The 22145-nt window shown below is 41.7% G+C and overlaps 1 protein-coding gene across 1 annotated transcript in view; it reads left to right on the forward strand.

Annotated features, from left to right (window-relative positions):
* The window catches only part of LETM1 (leucine zipper and EF-hand containing transmembrane protein 1), a 1101007-nt gene that overhangs the window by 818775 nt on the left and 260087 nt on the right, over positions 1-22145 (forward strand). Inside the window, exon 13 of the mRNA XM_044062295.1 lies at positions 3917-4072. Coding sequence (XP_043918230.1) covers positions 3917-4072 — 156 coding nt within the window. The remainder of the gene's footprint in view (positions 1-3916; positions 4073-22145) is intronic.

Consider the following 22145-nt stretch of genomic DNA (forward strand, 5'->3'; position numbering starts at 1 on the left):
GCATAGTGCAAAGCAATTACTTGAAAGGTCAAAGCGTGACAATACCAATGTCTTTTTGAATTTGCTTAATGTCAGAAACATGCCCCGTGATATTCTTGGCTCACCTGCTCGAAGACTTCTTTCCAGGCAAAACAGAACTACGCTACCTATTAGTTCCAGTTTATTGAGCCCTAAAGATAAGAACAATAAAATCGTCAAGGCTCAATTATTCAAGAAGTGTTATGTCTAGAAGTCCAGTTACGATAAATCGAGCAGATTTCTTCGTCCATTGAGGGAAGGAGAGACACTGAGAATACAAATGGCGAAAGGTTTCGACCGGATTGGTCAACTTACAGGTATGTGTGCCAAGCCGAGATCCTACCTTGTAGAATCCGAGGGTGTGGAGTACAGTAGAAATTGCTGGCATCTTCTTCCTGTACTGGAATCATTATCATCGCAGTACTGTTCCTGTGATGCAGACTCTAGATGTCAGAGCGAATCAAATGTTGTTTGCATCCCAGAGTGTGTTTCAACCTCTTATTCCATTCCTGAAAATGTTCCAAATACTTCCAAGGTGGAACATTTTGAAGAGAGAGCTGCAGTTGCTGAACCCAATTCCCAGTTTTATGTCACACGATATGGTAGAATATCCAGGCCCAGTGCGAAATACGCAACAACATGGACTTAACTGTGTATATATGTACTTAGTCTTGTATAAATGCATGATAAAGAACTATCTGTGGTATCTGCATGCAAAATAGTTTCATAACATTGCATGTTCTATTTCTCAGAGGATGTAGATTAGAGTGCATGTGCTGTGTCTTTAAGAAGCATATCAAGATTGAGCGTGCACATATAAATGCCAGGCACATGCTATTCCTAGTGCCATTTTTAGAGTGCAGCTAGACAGTGAGCATGCATGATTGCAGTAGTTAGTTTGTACATAAATTACTTAAGTTAAGTTCTTCTGTCATGATGTGTTTGTATAAAGCTGCTTGAACAGAACTCACGAAGACTATTCTATTGTGTCTAAAATAGGAGAGCGACACTCCTGAAGTAGATGGTCATGCAAAATTAAATCAGCATTTCCATAAGCTAAATTAATTTTGTTTTTTGATACCGAGATGGCATCTATCCTTAGTATATAACATTTCCATCATTTTAGCCACCCAGTGTGTCCATGAAGACCAGTCCACCCTTTTTGGTTTCATAAGCATAATCTCTTTGTTTTAACTTAGTTCATGTAGTATTCTCTTTTTGTCTTGGTCAAGGTTATAGTACCTGTGATTAGTCTTCTCAAAATTTCTAAGGTTCCTGTCTACTGACGCTTCAAATTTTGCAAAACTGGGTTCAGAAGGGGGAATTAAATAAATATTTTTTCTTTACTTTAGTTATATTTTCAAAATGATTCTTGTCTCCAAACATGATGGCAAAATTAATCTTTCTCAAAAGAAGTTTCAGATCAATTAAAGTATTATTTATGCCCAAAGAAAGTGTTTGGAATAAAAGTAAAACCCTTTTAAAAACTTTAAAATATATTTCATCCAGGCTCAGACTACTGTAATTGAAAATGCTAAAATTATCTTAGGTGTAAACCGAGCCATCATTTTCTATCACCCAACACAGCTTTTTTGATTGGTAACCAACTACCATTTAACCCTTCCTCTTCCTAAACCTCTTGTGTGGCTTTTGGGAATGTCTTTGTTGACACCGATATCCCAACAGTTTCACTGGTGTGTGATATTTGTTTTGCAGTCCATTGGACCATCTCAGTGGGGATAAATTCTAAAGGGTTTGATATATCAAAACTCTGTTTATCATCATTACCACCTCTAACATTAACATCCCAGTTAGGAATGTCCACTTCTGTATTAGTGTTATCGGACTTCTTGTCAGTTATTTGATGAACAAGGTTAAATCTACCTTTATTTTTTGAAAGGAGTAATACATAAGCAGTATTGGCCTTGTATTCCTTTTTATTTGGTTCTGTTTTATCCATTTACTTTTTCTTTAAAATCAGATATTTTTTATCCACTTTTTGTAACACTGAACAATATTTATCTTTATAGTCATCAAGAACAAATAATAAATAATGTATTGTCACTTTAAATTTTAGTATTGTTTAAATTTGAATATGTCATTTGATAGTTTTTCCCCAAAATGTATCATTATTTCTAACTATAGCCGTCATAAATTCAATGCCACAATTGTCAGAAATGTCCAGTAACTCATGGTGACGCCCCTTCAATAACTTTGTTTGGAAATGTATACACTCTGTCCCTTTGGAACTTATTTTCATGCTAAACATTCCTTGAGGATTGCATTGTCCTAACATCAGGGAACGTTATTTTGAGAATTTAGCTTGTAATATATTAAGTCCTTCATGTGACTTCACCACCAAACAAGCGTCACCCTGAAAAGATTGTTTTTTCATTTAACTATCTCCAAAGGTCAATATAAACATATTTTGCCATTAATCTCAGTCCATGTGTTTGTTGTCTTTCCATTCTCCTTTCTCCAAAACCAGCCTTCTGATACAAAGTATGAAGGGGGCCAGTCATTGAAAAACCCTGAGAAGGCCACATATGTTCATTACGCTGCCTGATATAGAATATTGTCAACTTAATATTGTAGGTCATATGTGGAAACAGTTACCTGCCAAAATTAGATCCTGTAGCAGTAAAATTACCCTTAAGAAAATGCTGTATGCCGATTTTACTTACAGGATGAAGTGTTAATGCCAAAAAGCATTAGTTAAACTCTTCAAGTCTGGTTCTTTGAGCATTTTTCATTGATTTATTATTCCTAATTCCAAATGTATCATTATCTCATTAATTAAGCACAGTTTTTCATCTGTTACCTCTTTCTGTAGTAAAATGGCCCGTGTTCTTGTAGTCTTTCTTCTCGTGTGCGCTGCTGTGAATCCTCATGCTTAAACGTGTTACAGCAAATGTTTATTATTAATTTACAGCATTGTCTCACTCTTCCGTGTTAAATGCCTTTATATAATGTGTGTGTAAAGGTTTATGTGCCACTTATGTATAAACGCCTTTTTGTTTTGTCCTGTTTATAAAGCTGTTATTTTGTGGATTCCACTAAAAATGGGCACCAACCCATCTGGGTAGCAGAAAAAAATGATAGATGTTTATGTAGCTTAATACTCTCTTTGCATTGTGATAGCATAATACTAACATTTTACGTTTTCAAGCCTAGTTAATATTAGCTTATTTTTAAGAGTTTACAAGCTTGAAGTAGTAACCTGTGTATCTTTCTAGGTTAAGAATCACAAAAATCTTTAGTTCTTTTAAGCATTTTTAGCTTTTTTTAGCGTAAAGATCTGTGACAAAGGAGTCTGCACAAAAGGCAGAACAGTTTTCATGCTTTCAGTGCAGGATAAACATAAATTTGCCAGCTCTAATGGCATAAAGGGATAAAGTCCTGATAGTGGGCCTTGTTGTGACCCATGTTCAGTTAGTGGCTCAGGAGCTTGAAGGATGTGGCAGGAACCAGCATAGCTACTTAAATGATGCCCCACCCCCACTCAATGGCTGTTCATCAGTTCATAAATTAGTACTAGGCTAACTGCCTTTGTGGTCCATTTTAAATCTACCCAGTTACCCCTTCGTAAGAATCAAACCCTGCACCATCTATCTGTAAGCTAAACACCTTAACCGTTATGCATAACTACTTGTCAGAAGTGGGGCGGGCTGTAACAAAAAAATAGCTCATATCCAGTTGTGGGAGGCTGAATGGTCAGCAAGTATGGATGTAAAAACATGAAAAAAAAATAAACATAAATTTGTTACTTAAGAAGTGAAATCCTGTTCTAAAGTATTATTGTCTGTGTTGCTTTTTGAAAATATTGTGTTCTGTAATTTGGCAGTAAAGTCAAATAGCACGAACAGAACCATTTCTAATATATTTTTCTGACCTATAGAAGGAAGTTGAAGCTGCAGTGGACATGCATGAAGCAGCTGTTAGTGTAAAGACGAGTCGGATTGCAGTAGACACAGAGCAGGAACTGGCTAATGTGGACCTGGCTATTCATTCTGAGACCCTGAAGGACACTGCTCCCATTTTGGAAGGCATTAAGGTGATTCATCAGTATAGTCTTTCTTGTAAAATTCTTGCAGGTGCATGATTTCAAGGTTGTATAAATGAGATTTTCAGTTAAAACATTAGTAAATGTGCAGTTTATTATCCTTTAGTATTTTTACTGTTTATTTCATCATTATAGCTAGTAATCTTCTTGGTTTTGCAGCAAGCGCATGAATTTTACATTTTATTTGTTTTGCCATAGCATTGCTTAGCCCTGTAGTATTGGCTGTTGCCTGCAGAATGGTGGGATATAATACCCATGTTATACTGTGCACCCTACCATATAATCTAAAGGGTGTTAATAACTGTAGCTGAAACGGTTTTATTTTCTTATAACTGTGGTAGTGTATACAATAGGCGTGAGCCATAGTGTATGCAATTTTGCATTTCTCCTTCATGGCTTGATTGAAATGGATTACTGCTCTCCATACTGTAGACATCTTTACATGCTGCTGCAGTAGAATTCTCATAAGGATGGCGAAAAATTAAGGATTCCTGCAGCAGCTTATGAAGTGCAGTGACATTGGTCATTACATAGCTTTTCTTTGTATTCCATGCTGCAGTTTGAGAAATGGCAGAAATATCTTCGTATAAAGGTTAGGAGCATGCCTTATTTTGAGACTTTCATCCCTATGAGAACATCTTTCCCCAAGAAATAATCTTGTACTGATGACATTTTTCTTTTTTTTCTTTTTTTTTTGGGTGGAGAGCTTTTGTTTGGCGTTTTGTATTTCTTTATGTGACGGCTTTTAAATAACTAAATGGGTATAAATATATTGCTCAAAAATTGTTTTTAGTATATTATCACCTGTAGCTATTTATCTATTTGTGTATATATGCTTTTTTAATTTGGAAGTGTTATTTTAAGTTATGTCTGCCACATTGTGAGTATAGGAGATTGTGCTGCATGCTATTTATCTCACTGTATGTCTAATTTATGTATTCGACTAGATTCTTGCTCGTTGGTTGCATATAATTTTATTTTATTAAATAGGATGTCATAAGATTAATTAAAGTGTTAATTTTACCCTAGTCCTCTTTTTTGAATGTGCTGGGTTGATATCAGTACTAATGTTGCAGAGCTAATGCTTTTCTAGCCTGCCAGTATACCAAAACATTTGTTCCCATAACAAGTGTCCAGACTGTTCTTAAAAATATGTAAAAGTCTAAAATGGTAGAAGAGCAGTGAAGTGTACATTTTGTGTGTGTGTTGGGGGGATGATCTCAGTGAAATGTGCATGGGGGTGGGGGGGGGTGATCATCTTTTTTTAGGTTATTTTTTTTTACCTGTGTCCGCCAACCATCAAGCCTTTGCTGTAACTGTTACCATTCATTCCTTCTCACTGTGGCAAGAACTGGTTGGGGTGCTTCCATTATACAAGCAGCCATGAGTTATTTTTTACGTCTTTGGTACTAAACAGTACCTCACCAGCTGATATTCATGCTTACAGGTATGAGGACCTGCTCTGCTTTCCCTCTGAACATGCATAACCTTGCTCATGCTCTGTGTGAGCTACCAAGCACATATTTCCAGCCCATATAGTACATGTGGTGCACCTCTTGGTCCAGTAGGGGCTGAGATTGCAATAGGCTAGTCCGTCTTCCCGTCTCCTTAATAGTTGGGGGAGCAGGCATCAACCACTGACTCCTGCTCTTCCTGTCTGACTCTTTCAAGGGTGAAAGCCTTCTTGCTTATTAGTATTTGTAATTCTGATTTAGAATGACTACTTTTGAGATTTAACCGTAGCCCAACAACCCCTAGTAAATCTTATCATACCAGGCACAGAAAGCAATCTTTAGTCTCCCCTAGTGCAAATCCAATTTGATTTAGAAGGTCTTCTGCATTGATTAACTGAAGTAATTTGTTCTTCTGACATCGTCATCCTGCCATAATTCTGAATTTTCTTTTGTTCCTGTAATAATGGATACATACCTCCAGCTAATAGATGTTGTGACATCATTTACTAAGATAAGAAGGTATACTTGTCCCTGCACTGCTCGGTTCTTTTCAGCTTCTCACACAGTTTGGATATCAAGACTAACATTCAGAGTAAGACTGCTCCTAAGTTTAATATGTGGAAAGTGCCAGAATCTTCAATGCATTCACCTGATTATTAGTTAGGAGCAGTACCAGTGCTGCTTTTATTGAATGGGAAAATGAGCATGACATGAGGCAGTGTCACAGGTGCCAGTACTTCAGCTTGGCCACCTGCAGGAGATAGAAAGGAAAGGAACTGGAGAGCAGACAGTAGTCAAAACCTCCTCCTGTAAAATTCATCCGTAGTTGAGCCTCAGGAGCATGAAGTTTGCTCAGCTAGCCCACATAGAGTGATCCCTTTCAGTCCCCAGTAAAGGCTTGATATCTGTTCTTGGGAACAAGTCATCAGCTGCATTGCCTCTTTCTGGATCACGCATGACTTACTGAATGTGGTTAAGAAGACTTCTGCAGACCATTCTCTGCCAGTTGGTCCCACCAGGAAGCTACCTACTAAATATGCAAATTGTGTGTAATTTATAATAGGACTTGCCCTTGTTATTGTACTGCGGTGGTGGAGCTGCGGTAGCGTTGTTGCCTCACAGTTAGACGTTGCCTGTTCGATTTTCAGTTAGAGCATCTTCTGTGTGGCGACATGCGTGAATGGGCGTTCCTTCGTTGAAGGTTGTGCGTTAGGCCTGGCAAGCCAGCACGTAAAAATCTACTGCCAATCATTAGTGGACCGGAGTTCCACTGTGGCAACCCCTAACCGGGAAAAGCCGAAAGCCACAACAACAACTTGCCCTTGTTATTGTGAGACCATGTCCCTGGAGAACATAGGCCGACTCCCAACACTAGACCCTGTACCAGCTTTTCATAACTAAGTACACTCCATTGTGCACTGCCAACAACCAGTACTTGTGTCTTGCACACTTGTTACTTACTGTGCTATTTGCACCTAGGTCATCTCTGCTGACTGGTTGTGCTACAAGTAGTGTGTAGTTGGAGTAGGGAAGGGTTACCCCTAAGACCAATTTACGAAGGCTTTGCTACCCACTTGTAAGGCTCTTGTTCGGTACAGCCATAGACCAGTCTTTGGACTGTTAGACTTTTCCTTCCCCAATCCACAAAAAGAAAACAATTGTACTGGAGTCTTCAGTCTTGAAGCCGGCTTTCTTTTTGCCTCATCCACAGGTGAGTTACTGTGCTGTGACCACTTCATTTACCTTGGGCCACTCATCACTGTCTTTGGTCCCCCTGGTATTGCTACTCAAGAAGCCACCGAGGGTGGAGAGACCGACACAGCCTCTCCTGCTGCTTGGCTGTTCTCTTCAGGCAAGGGAGAACCACACTTGTCTGTATCAGAGGAGGCAAAGGATGCCCGAGGAGCTTCTGTGGAAGGAACTGTTCATTGAGTTGGTCTTTTTTGTGGGTGGGTGGGTGGGGTTTATCCCAGGAAAATAAAACAAAAAGTTGGGCATTTTTCTTCTCTTGTATCACATAGGATAGATAGTGAGGATTTGCTAGGTTTTGCTAAGAGTTTATTTCATATCTTTCAATCTTTAAATTCTGAGTCTTCCCTGAATCTGAAAAGAAAATATTTTTCTTTCTTCTACATTCTGATTCTTAGTCTAAAGGACAGGAATTCGATTTATAGTGTGTTTCTCCTATTCCTAACACACAGAATAGATAATCTGTATCAAAGGAAAGTTTTCATTAAATTCTCAACCTGATGAGTTATCTTTTTCTGATACATTTGCTAGAATGCAGAAGTTATTTCAGTGGGAGCAAAAGAAAGACCTGAATCCCAGTAAGGTATTATGATTTGCTAGAGGTGGATTTTCCTCAACCTGTACTTGTCCCTCCTGTGTTGACAACTTTAGAGGATGCTTTCTTTGAAGCTAGCAGTTTGCCTGACAGTAAGCTGCCTGTCCCCAAAAACTCTTTAAGTTGTATAATGTTAAACCCTAGATTGGACCCTGCAGTGATTTCTCTGGCAAAACCATCTTCAGACACCTAACCCTGTTCCTTATGATAAAGATGGGAAAGCATTTGTTTAGTTTGAGAAGAAAGTTTACACTTCTTCCTTCCATCCTAAACTTCAGAATCATGACTTGTCAGGCTCACATATCTAGGTTTCTGCTGGCTTCCTTTGATAGTACAAGAAAGTTAATTGCTGGCTCCCCTTCTTCAGAGACCAAGACTTTAATTTATTTAATATCTTCTGTATCTCATAACCAAGCACTCTGTAAAATATTCTTATGACATTGCCAATGCTGTTTCCAGAGCAGCTGTAACTGGGTCAGTGATGAGAAGATTTGCCTGGCTACATTTCCAGAATTTACCAGGATGTCAAAGCTGTGATCCTGAATGCACCCCCCCCTCCTCCAAGGAAGTGTTTGTTACTTCCTCTGCTGAAGTCCATAAAAGGCTTGATGAAAGGGGCAAGTTGATTGGGGGTTATTCAGATTTTTCAACCCTCCATGCCAAAATACAATAGAAACTTTTCTTCCAGTTCAGGTTACTTTTATAGGGAACAAAATAAACAGTCTCAGCAAGGCACAGGCAAACAGAATTTCAGAAGGCAATAGCAAGAATATTCCTAAAAAAAAGGAGGATTTTCTTAAACCAAAGACCGTTTAAAAAAGCAGACTTGACTATATGCTCATTCATGTTTTTCCCCACTCTTCACCCTGGCAATCCAGTAAAACTTTCCCAAAGTGTAGATCACTTCTCACTGTGGCTGCAGATAATTTCAGACAACTGGATGTTGAGAATCATTCAAAAGGGTTACTACTAGCAGTGGAATTCCCATTCGTACAATCAAACTTTCCTGTTTCTTCCTATTCTAGATGAAATGCTGTCTCAGGAAGTTGTAGAACGTGTTGTTTTAGATCAAACAGAGAAAGGGTTCTTCTGTTCAGGAATTTGTATGGAGCTAAAGGAAGAGGGAACTTGGAGACTTGTTGTGGACCTTTCTTTTCTATACCTTCACATCAAAAGCCCAAAATTCAAAATGCTTTCTCTACAGTTTCGTGTTACCTGTCATCCCATCTCTCAGTTTCCTAATAAGTCTAGTTTTAAAAGGTACTTCTTCACATTTCAATTCTTAAAAGATTTTAAAAGTTTGTTTTTGTGTCTCTGGTTTGCACTTCCAAATTTCTGCTTTACCCTTTGGGTTAGCTACAGCTTCAGGGCTCTTTACAAAATGCCTGGCTGCTGTAATAGCCCATTGCAGGTTGCAGAGCGTTCACACATTTTTCCATATTTAGATGATTGCTTATTTTTGCAGATCCTTTTAAAAGTTGTCAAGAATAGTTTGCTTGGATAAAGAAACTTTTTTTCTCAGTGTGTGATTTCAAGTGAGCATAGAGAAATCTCTCATTCCATCTCACAGGATAGTGTTTCTGGGATGTCTCATGTATACATCACTTATGACGGATTTTCTTCCTCAAGACAATGTATAATTTTGCAAGAAACAATTTGTGATATACTCCAACCAGCCTCTGACATCTGCCAGGGACCATCTCAGGATCCTGGGTCTCAGTGCTTCTGTAATTCTCATGAATCCTTAGGCCAGATTCCAAACAAGGTAAATTCAGTGGTTTCTCAAATTAGTTTGGACCCAGCATCAGCAACAGCTATCATTTCAGATTCTAGTACTAGGATTTATAAACGTGGATTTACTCTCATGGTTGAATCAGCTATCTCTCAAACCAAGTCTTCAGTTTTCCCCTTCCAGCTGCTACTCAGTCTGTAACCATAGATGGCTTAGACTTTGCTTGGGGAGCTATATGGGGGGGGGGGGGTGAAAATTCATATTCTGTGGAATAAGCAGGACAGACTGAAACACATAAATCTCAAAGAAATGATGGCTGTAATAAATGTAGTCAGATAGCTAAATATTTGGGTTCCAGACCCTCTACTTGTAGTAACAGACAACACCACAGTGATGCTGTATGTAAACAGGTGGTGGGGGGGGGGCAGATCAAACCCCCTTTGCAAACTAGCTATGGTAGTCTGGGAGGCAGCAATTCTGCTCATTCTGATTCTACAGGCTTCATATATATTATTGAAGACAAGCTAAGCAGGACCAGGACAGACCCCCATGAATAGAAGCGAACCCACTGTGTCTTCACAGGAATTGATCCAGCAGTGGGGAAACTCCTCAAGTAGGTCTTTTTACCGCCACTCACAACCGGCAGTTAAAAAATGCTTCTACAGGACTCCTAGTTGTAAGGCCTGGAAGACAGATCCCTCTTCATTCATGTGGACTGGAATGCTTTCTGTATGCCGCTTCACCCTTTCCTCTGATAAGCATGGCTCTTCTAAAAATTCGTAGGGACTCTTGTAGTATAATTGGGAGAGCCTTCTTTTGGCCCAGGCAAAAGTAGTTCTCCCTTCTTGTGAAAATGGCCAAGGACATTTAGTACAAGCTACCTCACAGTAATGATTTACTCAAGACAGGAATTGTTTGATACACCTCAACCTTCAGTTTCTTCAACTTAACTGCTTTGATGATAGAAATGTAATACTTTTTAAACACCTGTTTTCTGAGCATGTGCAATAGGTGTTAAAAGAAATTAAGAAGCCTGCTACTAGAAAATCATATTTGGTTAAGTGAAAATAATTTTGCACTTGGTGCCAGAGTAAGAACCAGGACCCTTTCCAGGCACAGATGTCTCTGACTGCGGTATTTGTGAGAGTTGTTATCCCCTGGTCTTTTTTCTTTTTCTTTCAGGATTCACTTTCGTGCCATTTCTGCTTGTTTACCAAACGCACCACTCCCTTTCTGACCTGCCTTAAGTCAAATAATTTTTGAAAGTGGTTTTACATGTCTGCCCACCTAGAAGTTGGGTGGATCCTTCTTGGGATCTTAATTGTGTACTGGAAATACATAACCTTTTTTTTTCTTTTGAATCTGCTTTTGAGGCTGTTTTAAACTTATCTTGGGAAGGAGCGTTACTCATTGCTCTGATTTCTACAAGAGTATTATCTGAGTTATAAGCTCTTCTGGTGATTCAACCTTGTCTAATCACAAGGATAGAGTAAGTTTGAAAACAAATCCTTCATTTATGTGTACAGTGGCTTCAGAGGTTACCTTGAGCCTTGGCTATACATCACCATAATTTCTATCCAGAACCCAAAAAATAGGGGAGAAAAAATTTAACTCACTGTGATTGCTCACAGGCAACTCAGCTACTACAATGACAAGATGAAAACTTTCAGGAATTCTGATCAACTTGTTAAGAAAAGGGGGCAGTGTCAAAACAGTGTCACATGCTCTTGCTTTTTGTTACCATAACAAGACGCTTCCAGTCAGTGTCAAGGCCCACTGGATCATGGTTTGGCTAGTTGTATAGCTTTTTGGATTGGAGTGGACTCTAGAAATATACTAGTGGCAGTAACTTTGTCATCTGTGCATACTTTCATCAAGCAGTACAGATTTGACTATATCTGTAAGTGTAGAGCAGGCATTGCTAGGACTGTTCTCCAGTGGCTCCTAGATTCTGATCTTCCTTCCTCTTCTGTTTCTTTCTAAGCTCTGTAATTTGACTTGTATAGTGTAGGTTGCTGCACCAATGATATAATGATGAACACAGTACAGTTGTGTAAGTAAACTTTCCATAACAGTAGGTGTTCGAATAAATCATTGCTGCAATAGGAACACCCTCACATTTTCCTTCTTAATTATGTTTTTTTGCCAGACTGTGGATAGATTTCCCTCTCCGTTGCTCCTAGTCCATGCATAGCTGACAGGGCTGTAGCCTCCCTTTCTCTGAGGCAAAGAAACACTGAAGATTTGGTCCTAGTAACCCTTTATATCATTGAGCTTCAGTTATTCAGCTCTAGTTGAAGCATCTACTGCTATGCTAAGTTTGCTTATACAGCTGTTCTTTTCAAGAATGTATCCTTCCCCAGGAGATGAGATTTTAGAGCTACATTTGTAGAATAGATTTTCTGAACAGCCTTGTTTCATGAGTAATATATACAATGTCATGCTGTATGCTAGATGCCAAAAAGAAAGCACCAAAAATGACATCTGGTCTAATTTACCTGCCAACCCAGAGAATTTGCCCCGTCTTTGGGTTAAGTAAATGTATCTCATCTCGGCTAGGGGATCATCACACTGCACTACCTTTAATAGTTCCATGTAACTGTGTTAGTGTACCAGCACCATTCCATCAGTAGTATCAAAGTCCAGTCCCTCATAATGAAAGTGGTCATGCTGTCCACTTTCTGACCTGAATAATAGCTTTTAGGTAGGGAGTAACTGAAGTGGCAGAGCTTTCTGAACCACCCCTTACAAAGTCATCCACATGACAGGCCATTGTCCAGTGATGATATTTTTCCCATGTAGCCATTAGAACACAGTAGGGTCAACCTGCGAGATTCTGTCTCTTTACTTAGAAGTGATATTTTTCAGTTTGTTGTACCAGTAGAGCAATGCATCTCCCAGACCATAGTGACACTTGAGTTTCCACTGTCACCCAACTCATCTTGCTTCAGGGATGACAAACATAAAAAACATGAGAAGTTCTATGTTTTTAGCCAATTTTATTGATTTCTTCAAAAAACACCGTTACCTTTCCAGCTGTACCTCTTATCATTTTTTACTGATATTTGCTACATGTCCTTGGCCAGGAGTAGCACATCACTTTTCCTTTCAGTGTCAGAAACAGGTATAAGATTAGTTTCTGGTTTTCTGTATCTTCTGTGTGTGATACACCAATAGAACACCTGTGCCTGCAGTATCAGATGAATATAAATATTTCAAATTATACCAGTTTTTTGTCTTTCTGTAGCTGTATCAGCCCAATCTGCAATTTCAGTTGTATGTTGTACCTCTTTTTCTCTATTGAGACTGAGATTACTACCTTGTTATTGCACTTGTTTCTGTTTCACTCCATTACTACATAATTCATCTTTACTCCCTCCCGGATTCTACACCTAATCTTCATTTTCTGAGTTCTTTCGTATAATTTTATTAGGTCTCTGACCTTATCATTTTACTTTTTATTGACATACTCGCCATTCACTTCAATCTTGACTTAGAATACAAATACCAATATGCCTTACAAGTGCCACAGCTTCATCCTGGCCAGTGATAACTCCATGTCTTTCCCGATTGTACATTCAGCCCTTTTGTAATGCACCTCGCGACTCCTGTTTTAAACCTTGAAAATCACAACAGAAGAGAGAGTTGGGTTGTGACAGTACACAAGCTGATGTGGACCTTAGCCACGTCCATTCTGCATACTATTTTTGTTTCATCCGATCCCAGTGTAGTGCAATATCCCAGTAACCTTGACTACTAGAGTTTACTTTTAATGTGATTTCTGTTAGTGCTGTATTGTGTCCTTCTAGGAGAAGGATTGTATACTGCTGTGATAATAGTTTTCTGAGTTGAAAGTTCTCTGACATGTCTCGAATCATGGCATCATTGAAGTCTTCATTGTTGCTGAATGTTTATGTGAAGGTGTATGCTTGCTTATCCAGAAGTGAGTACATTTCTTTGCAATTTCTAACAGTCTGTTTATATTCATATTGTTTCTAATACTGAAACATGTAAATTGGTCACTGGCTTGAAGGTACCAAGTGGTTCCTATTACTTGTTCGAAGTGCTGAAACTTCGAGCGTTATAAGTTATGTTTGAAGTTTCAATACTTCGAACGCGTAAAATTAAAAAAACAAAACAAAAAAAAAACTGTTGTAAGCAGGGGGGCAAGCCCCCCCTGTACCCCTCACGTAGGTTGGCTGCACCCCACACACCCATCGCTCTTTAAATACACCAACTCCGAGATCGTACTACAGTGCAGTAAAGGGAAATCTTCCCTTTCTGCACTGTAGTGCGATCTCGGAGTTGGTATATTTAAAGAGTGGGGTGCAGGGGGGCTTGCCCCCTGCTTACAACAGTTAGTAATGTTTTTTCCTTTTTCTTTTTTATTTTTACTTATTCAAACTTTTACAGGTTTGAACATATGGTTTCGACCATATGGCGTTCAGACTTGTAAAAGTTCAACTACGTAATATGAACTCGGTACCAAGTGCCAAATTCAAGTTTGGTAAGTGCATAGCAGTTGTCTGGTTGTATTTTTAGACCAGACACGTGAGCCAAGAATGGGTGTAGCTTAAGTCTTGATAGTCTTCAAGTAAACCTCACAACTGTCTACAATCTGTTTCAAGATGAAATACATTCAAGACCCTTGGTTCATGAACTACAAAGTAGTTTCTGTAATATATCCACAGAAGCATGTCTAAATTGAAGATAGTTTCTTTAAAACTTCTTTTCTTCACTTGTAATGTTCTCTGACACAAAGAGGATCACACTTGCAATGTTTCTCCTTAAGGTCTTTGTCTAGAATATTGACCTAATAATGTCAAGAACTTGTGAATTAGTGTCACTGGTTGTTTAAATGTCACCGCTTTGTGCAGGACTGTTCTGCCCACTTTAAGGATGTCTTACTCTGTGGTTCTCTGGTTGTTTAAATGTCACTGCTTTGTGCAGGACTGTTTCTGTCCACATTAAGGATGTCTTACTCTGCAGTTCTGTTGTCAGTATCGCATTTGTTATATTTTTCACTAGTATTTTCAGTCGCTTAGTTGAATGTCCTACTATTAGATGTGCCACTTTTCAATATATTTTCCATCGTACTCTGACTCTGTCTACTGCTATTGCTGTCTTAACCATTTTTCTTCACATTCATGCAATATCAGTCATAGATGACCCATCCTGTGCTATTACAAAAATATCTCTTTTTGAAACTGCCTCTTTGGCAGATGAAATTGTGCCGCATTATTCTGTCTTCACGTGTTTTACTTTCCTCCATTTTTTTAAACCTGCTTAGCTCTGTTTGGAGAATCTTTATCCTGGTGATAGGTGCTGTGACGTGCAGCACATTTGGATCTCTTACCTTGCTTATCTCGTGAATTCATAACTGGTAATGCAGCCTTAGTGAGCTGATCTGATGTTGTCCATTTCATTCATTCCTCCACTATTGGCTTCAGATCTGACCTCGGATCCGACTCTGCCACATTTACAAGACTCTTGGATCCAACTCTTGAGTTTCTCCCTTTACCTGTAATGCCCTGATCAACCTGCAATGCCTCAGATCTTGTTTGCAGCCATATTGCTACAGACGCGTTTAGATCAGAGTGTATGTGCCGTATCTTTAAGAAACATACCAAGGACTGAACGTGCACATATAAATACCTGGCACATGCTATTCCCAGTGCCATTTTGAGAGAGCAGCAAGAGAGTGAGCATGTATGATTGCAGTAGTCAGTCTGTATACAAGTTACTTAAGTTAGTCAGTAAACTTCTATCGTAATGTGGTTGTATGTAATAAAGCTGCTTGAACAGAACCCACAAAGGACTCTTCTATTGTGTCCAAACTAGGAGAGCGACATGGTGTCAGAACCAGGATTCCAGAGAATGATATTTGGAGCCATGAGGTGCAGAGATGACAGTGAAGGTAAATTAAGAGAAACAAGCACGAAAAAGAGCCAGAAAGAATCAAAGGTAATGAGAATTCACATGAGCTGCTTATTTTATATAAAAAAAGATAAAATAGAGCATTATAAGGGCACAAACCCCATTATTAAACAAGCAGGAGGCAGATTTATTAACTAAGCAAAATGTTTAAAGGTAAGATATTTGATAAAATGGTTATCAGAAAAACAAAACAAGTATGTTTAAAGCCCAACGAATGTGTTTGAGGCAAAACAGGCATGTTTAGAGTAAAATGAACACAAGAAAAGTATAATGGGCATGAAAAGAGATTAAGTGAGCAAAACAAATATAATAAGAGCAAAAAGAGCACATTAAGAGTAAATAAAGCAAAGCGACTGCATATGTTTTGGCAAAGTGCTGTATTTTGGAGTAACATTGATTTCATATTGTATCAAGGGCATAACTAAAGATGTTATGTAGTCCAATCTCACCTACATTCTTACCCGTGCGTTCGGAGCCGAATATCGGCTCCGACTCGGCCAAACTTTTCTAGCTCGAAGTCTTTCTATTGGCTGGGCTAAGATGGTATCCCATGCTGCATTGCTCTATATCCCCAGATCTCATTTGCCACTCATGTAGCTCGGACGTGGTCTCGCTCTTGGCTGTGGCTAAATACCACCTTCTTCTTTCTGAGAGAATTTATTACAAACAAAAGCTATTTTAATAGCTATTCCTAGTTTGGTGTTTGTGAAAAATATTTGTCGGTGTGTGTGTGTGTGTGTGTGTGATTGTTCTTGTGGTATCCCACTAGCTGTTCCAACAGGCTAGGCCCGTTTCAGTTAGAGGACCTAGTGTGTCCCCTTGCTTCCCTGTTTTTTTTCTAACTTCTGGTCTAAAACCGTTTAAATTAGAGGTTTTAGTCTCACTTCCCTTCATGTGTGTTTTACTGTTGGTCTAAAACCGTTTAAGTTAGAGGTTTTAGTCTTAGTCCTCGTGTGTGTGTGTGTGTGTGTGTGTGTGTGTGTGTGTGTGTGTGTGTGTGTGTGTGTGTGTGTGTGTGTGTGTGTGTACCAGAGGATTATTTTGTTAACAGTTGGTTAGTGTTAGTTTTTCCCGCGCTCAGTGTGGTGTATTTGTGACTGTTTCGCTAGTCGGTTCAGTACTTGTGATCATTGTCTTGGTGATTGTGGTATTTTATTAAGATGTCTAAAGTTTCGAAGGAGCACAAGCCCTCGGGTTTTAAGAAATGCTCAAAGTGTAGCTGTAAAATGTCCATTACCGATGGGTATTCGGCATGTGTTTATTGCCTGGGAGCAATCCATCTGCAGGAGTCTTGCAGCTTCTGTCTTGCATTCAGTCCTAGGGTTCTTCAGGAAAGAAAGAATAAGTTAATTCTGAAGGGACTTTTGAAACCCTCGTTCGAAGAGGGTCTGGAATCTGCTTCCAGCTCTAAACCTAGATCCACTAAATCAAAAAAAGAGGTCTCTGGCTCCGTCAGTCTCCTCGGAGCCACTGGAGAAAGTAACTAAATTAGCTTCGGCATCCTTAGCTCCACTGTCCTCGGGGCCGCAGGAAGTGCTGGTGTTGATGGAACCTGCGTCTGCTCCAATTATATTGGAACCTATTCGGAGCCGATCGCCCAGTATTGGGCAAGTATCGCCTGAGAGGAGATCTCGATCTCCCTCCCTGTCCTCCAAATCCTCCAGGACACTATCGGATGTGGATGTTGATAGGGTGGTGCAGAGACTCCTTCAGTCACCGGTTTTAGCAAAATTGTTCTCGGCTCTGACCCAGTCAGCTCCGGAGCCCATCCTGCAACCTACTTCGATTCTTCCTTCTCCGAGCGCATCCCAGCCTTCGGAGCCGGAGTGCTTGGCTCCGTGTGATGTTTCCAAGTCTGTTCCGATGGCCCCTCCGGGCTTATCAGTGCCGACGTCAGCTCCGACCCAGTCAGCACCATCCACGGGATTCAGGACTCTGGATTTTTCAGTCGGGCCCGAGGGAAAGGCCTCGGGACAGCTTTCAGTTCCTAGTCTTCCTCTCGGTGCTTTGGCTTGGAGAATCCCGACTCCTGCCGTAGCGTCAGAGGCTGGTCGTTCTTCGGATTCCGGGGGGGGCCAGCCTTTGAGGCCATGCGGAGTGCGCTGACCAGATCATCAGCAACATCATGCGGGTCGGTCATTCTGTCCCCTATCACTCCAGTGCGGGTCTCTGATCACTACCCATCTTTAGACAGCGGAGCCCCAAGGCCTCAGGGTACCCCCACGAGTGGTCCCCAAGTTTCTGAGGGCCCCTCGGAGTGTTTGTCCGAGGAGCCCCCTAGAAAGAAAACATGCAAGAGGAAGCACATAGACTCCCAGGATGAGTCTCTCATCTCAGATACTGACCTCGAGGAATCGGCGGGTCCCCCAAGTCATCCTCTGAGGAGGTTTCTTTCTCTGACATCTTAGAGATATTGAAACAAAGAGGTGGCTCTCCGTCCAAAGCCCCCTCCGAGGAGGAGTTGGTCTTCCTGAAGGCCTTCGGTGCTCAGCCCTCCGCCTGCTGGGTGTCCCCACCCTTCGACAAGCTCCTGGATTTGATTTGTCGGAGGGTGTGGGAGAACCCTGATTCTGTGGAACCTGTCCCCAGGAGACCCAATAAATTTCTGTCTGCTCCCCCGGGTAAGGAATTTTTGTCCAAGGGAGTCCCTGTGGATGCCATGGTGGTGGCAGCAGCCACCCAGAAGGAATTAGCCGAGACTTCTTCCTCCGTCCATCCTCCTAACAAGGAGTCTAGGACCATGGACCGGTACGGGAAGCGTACCATCTCTTCAGCGTCCTTTACCTTACGGTCGCTGAACTACTTATCTCACTTTACACGGCTCCAGAGAGATCTCCTCAAGGAGCTTGGAGATACTCTCACAGGTAACGTTTCTGAGGCGGTGGCCCAGACGGTTAACGCCCAGATGTCTACCCTCATCTCCATTGTTAACTCCTCCATGAGGCTGATTTCATATGCAGCCGAGAGAGCGATTAGGGCAGCAAGCTCAGGAGTCGCCCTTAGGAGGCAGGCCTGGATGCGCCTTTGTCACTTCGCGAAGGTCTTCAAGTCTTCATTTACCGACGCCCCTTTTTGATGGTTCCTCTTTGTTCGGAACCAAGGTGAAAGACACCCTCACCAGGTGCGAGCAGGAGGGAAAAACTCTGTCTGCTGTAGGGGTCCGTTTTTCCCTTCCCTCTTCAGCCTTATCCCAAGGCCCAGAGGGGTGGAAAAATGTGGTTCAAAACATCACAGAGGTTTTTTCCCAGTGCACAAGGTGAACCCCCCCTCCAGAGGCAGAGGAAAGGGAGGTTATTCAGGAAGATGCTGCCCTGGAGGCAGAGGAGGTCCCCCGCAACTCGAGAGACTGCAGTTCCTTTCACGGTTCTCCCTACTGTCGCTCCTGATGGGAGGCCCAACTGTGGGTTTCCGGAGCCAGTGAGGGGTCGAATATTGTTATACCCGGAGGCCTGGCAAAACATTACCCAGGACCAATGGGTTTTACGAATAATTTCCGGAGGTTATGTCATCCCCTTTTCGTCAGATCCCCCTCCAGTCAGGAAAATCCCGGACGTTCCACCCAGTGAAAGGGATTATGCGGCTTCAGAGGTCTCAAAGCTGCTAGAAAAAGGAGCCATCCAGCATGTCCCCTCAGACCAGATCAGATTAGGGACTTACTCAAAATTCTTTTTGGTGCCGAAAAGAACAGGGGACCTGAGACCCATATTGGATCTCAGCCAATTGAACAACCATGTACAAAAGTCCAAGTTCCATATAGTCACATTACAGTCAATTCTGCCATTGTTGGGAAAAGAAGCATGGATGTGCTCCATCGACCTCAAGGATGCTTACTACCATATCAAAATGGACAGGGCATCCAGGAGTCACCTATGCTTCTGGCTGGGAGCCAGTTATTTTCATTTTCAAGCTGTGCCCTTTGGTCTCACCACAGCCCCCAGGGTGTTCACCAAATGTATGGCGGTGGTGAAGGCTCACCTGAGACGTCAAGGATTTCAAGTGTTTCCTTATCTGGATGACTGGCTCCTCACTGCCACCAACAGGCATCTACTAATTCAGACCAGGGATGCCACCATCACTCTCTGTCAACAGTTGGGCATAACATTGAACTGGGAAAAATCTGCCTTATTGCCCTCACAGCGTGTCATTTTTATAGGTGCAGAACTAGACGCCGTTCAAATGCGGGCGTTTCTACCACAGGAAAGAATCAGAGCCTTACAGTACAAGCTCACACCCTGCTCCCTCTGAGAAGAGCGAAGGCAAGATGGGTTCTCCAACTCCTGGGGACTATGGCTGCAACAATTATGTTAGTCCCTCTAGCAATATTACATATGGGGATCCTTCAATGACTCCTCTTTGCTCAGTGGTCTCTCCAAAGGCTTCCACTTTCTCACCCTATTTTACTCACGGACAGCTGCAAACAGGATCTCAGTTGGTGGCTTTGCACCAACAATCTGGACACAGGGAAGCCCTTCGCTCCGTCGCCCCCGATTGCCACGGTGACCACATACGCCTCCCAGATGGGGTGGGGTGGGGCATTATCTAGGCAGGACAGTCCAAGGCATGTGGCAAGAGCACGAGATACATTTGCATATCAACGTCCTGGAGATGAGAGCTGTTACTTGCGTTGCAGGCACTTCAGAGCCTTCTCCCTCTCGGGACTATTGCAATCCACTTGGACAGTATGTCAGTGGTGTGGTATCTGAACAAGCAGGGAGGAACCAAGTCTTATCCCCTGTGCAGAGAGGCCATGTGAGTGTGGCAGTCGGCAGTGTCTTCCCAATGTTTTCTGGTGGCAACTCACATTCTGGGGAAGTCCAATGTGATCACAGACAGGCTAAGCAGAGCTATTCTGATGCCTTATGAGTGGTCCCTGAACCATCTAGTTGCGGAACGGATCTTCCGCAGATGGGGTCAGCCTTGCTACAACCTTTTTGCCAGCCCCCTCATTGCCAAATGCAGCAGCTACTTCATGTTGATCCCCCCTCAGGGGGAGTCACCCAGGGGACGCTCTAGTGCACAATTGGCCCTCCGGTCTGCTATATGCTTTTCTTCAGGTTCCCTTGCTGTCAGAAGTGATTCAGAAAGCGCAATCCTTGGGAAGCAGAATGATTCTGATTGCCCCACACTGGCCTCGTCAGGTTTGGTTCCCTCTTTTCCATCCCTACATCGTGGACGCGCCTTGGATTCTGGACCCACAACCAGATTTACTGACACACATGTCAGGGCAGCTCCATCCCTCTCTGCGGACCTGTGGTTGACAGTCTGGCTACTCCACTTCCGTCATTAGTTAGGCTTCATCATTTTTCACCGGATGTAGTTCATATTTTATCTTCCTCTCATAAGCCCTCTACTAGGAAGATTTATTCCAGCAAATGGAAGAGATTTTCAATCTGGGCTCATACCCAAGGGATTGACTCTTACACAGCTCCAGTTGCTTCTGTTTTGGAGTTTTTGTCTATGCTTTTTCGTCAGGGGGCGTCAGCATCCACCACCATAAAAGTCCAGTTGGCGGCGATCTCTAACTTTCATGTTGCTAATGAGCTTAGTCTGATGGCTCACAGAATCTGTAAGGCTTTCCTGAAGGGCACTCTGTTACTCCGACCTCCTGTTTCGGAACCTATCATGCCTTAGGATTTAAACCTTGTTCTACAGGCTCTTACTTCACCATCCTTTGATTCTGCAGCTACTTGTGATTTAAAATTCTTGACCTGGAAGACTGTCTTTTTAGTTGCCATCACATCAGCCAGACGCATTTCAGAGATTCAAGCTCTTTCTATAAAACCCCCATAGTTGATTTTTCATAAGGACAGGGTTTCTCTCAGGCCGAACCCTTCCTTTCTTCCCAAAGTGGCGTCTATCAGTAATCTTAATCAATTTATTGAGTTGCCAGTGTTTTTTCCCCAGTTCTCAAACAAGGCAGAATTTAAATTTCATCAATTGGATGTACCATAGACAATTATGTTTTTATGTACACAGAACCAAAGATCTCAGAAGATCTGATCAGTTGTTTGTTTCCTTTTCGGAAAACAGAATTGGGTCTCCTGTCTCCAAAATCACTCTGTCTAGGTGGTTATCCAGTTGCATCTCTTTCATTTATTCTTCAGGGGGGTAAAGATTTACCGTTCCTGGTCAAGGCTCACTCTACTCGGTCTGTATCTACATCTACAGCCTATCAGGCCAGATTGTCTATGGATGGTATTTGTGCTGCAGCTACTTGGGCATCTCCTCACACCTTTGTTACTCATTACAAGTTGGACGTGGTATCTAGGGACAGGTCTTCCTGTGGTTCCACGGTGCTCAGGAGTATTTTCCACTGAGCCTCCCAGGATTTAGGTGCTGGGGACGCTGTCCCACGGGTAAGAATGTAGTCGAGATTGGACTACATAACATCAGAAAGTTATGTACTCACCATACCGTTCGATGTATGTAGTCCATCTCGCCTCACATTCTTACTTATCCCCCCCCCCACCTTCCCCCTTCCTGGAGGATCTGGAGGTTAGGACTGGTTTTCAGAGCTCCCTTCACTCTTGGTTTGTTCTTCCTTGCCTTGGGTGTTGTTATGCATGGTGTATGACTGTTGGTGTTCGCAGCAAACTA

The sequence above is a fragment of the Protopterus annectens genome, chromosome 2.part1, assembly GCF_019279795.1.
Source record: "Protopterus annectens isolate FY-2018-M chromosome 2.part1, PAN1.0, whole genome shotgun sequence".
In the NCBI taxonomy this organism is placed as follows: Eukaryota; Metazoa; Chordata; order Ceratodontiformes; family Protopteridae; genus Protopterus; species Protopterus annectens.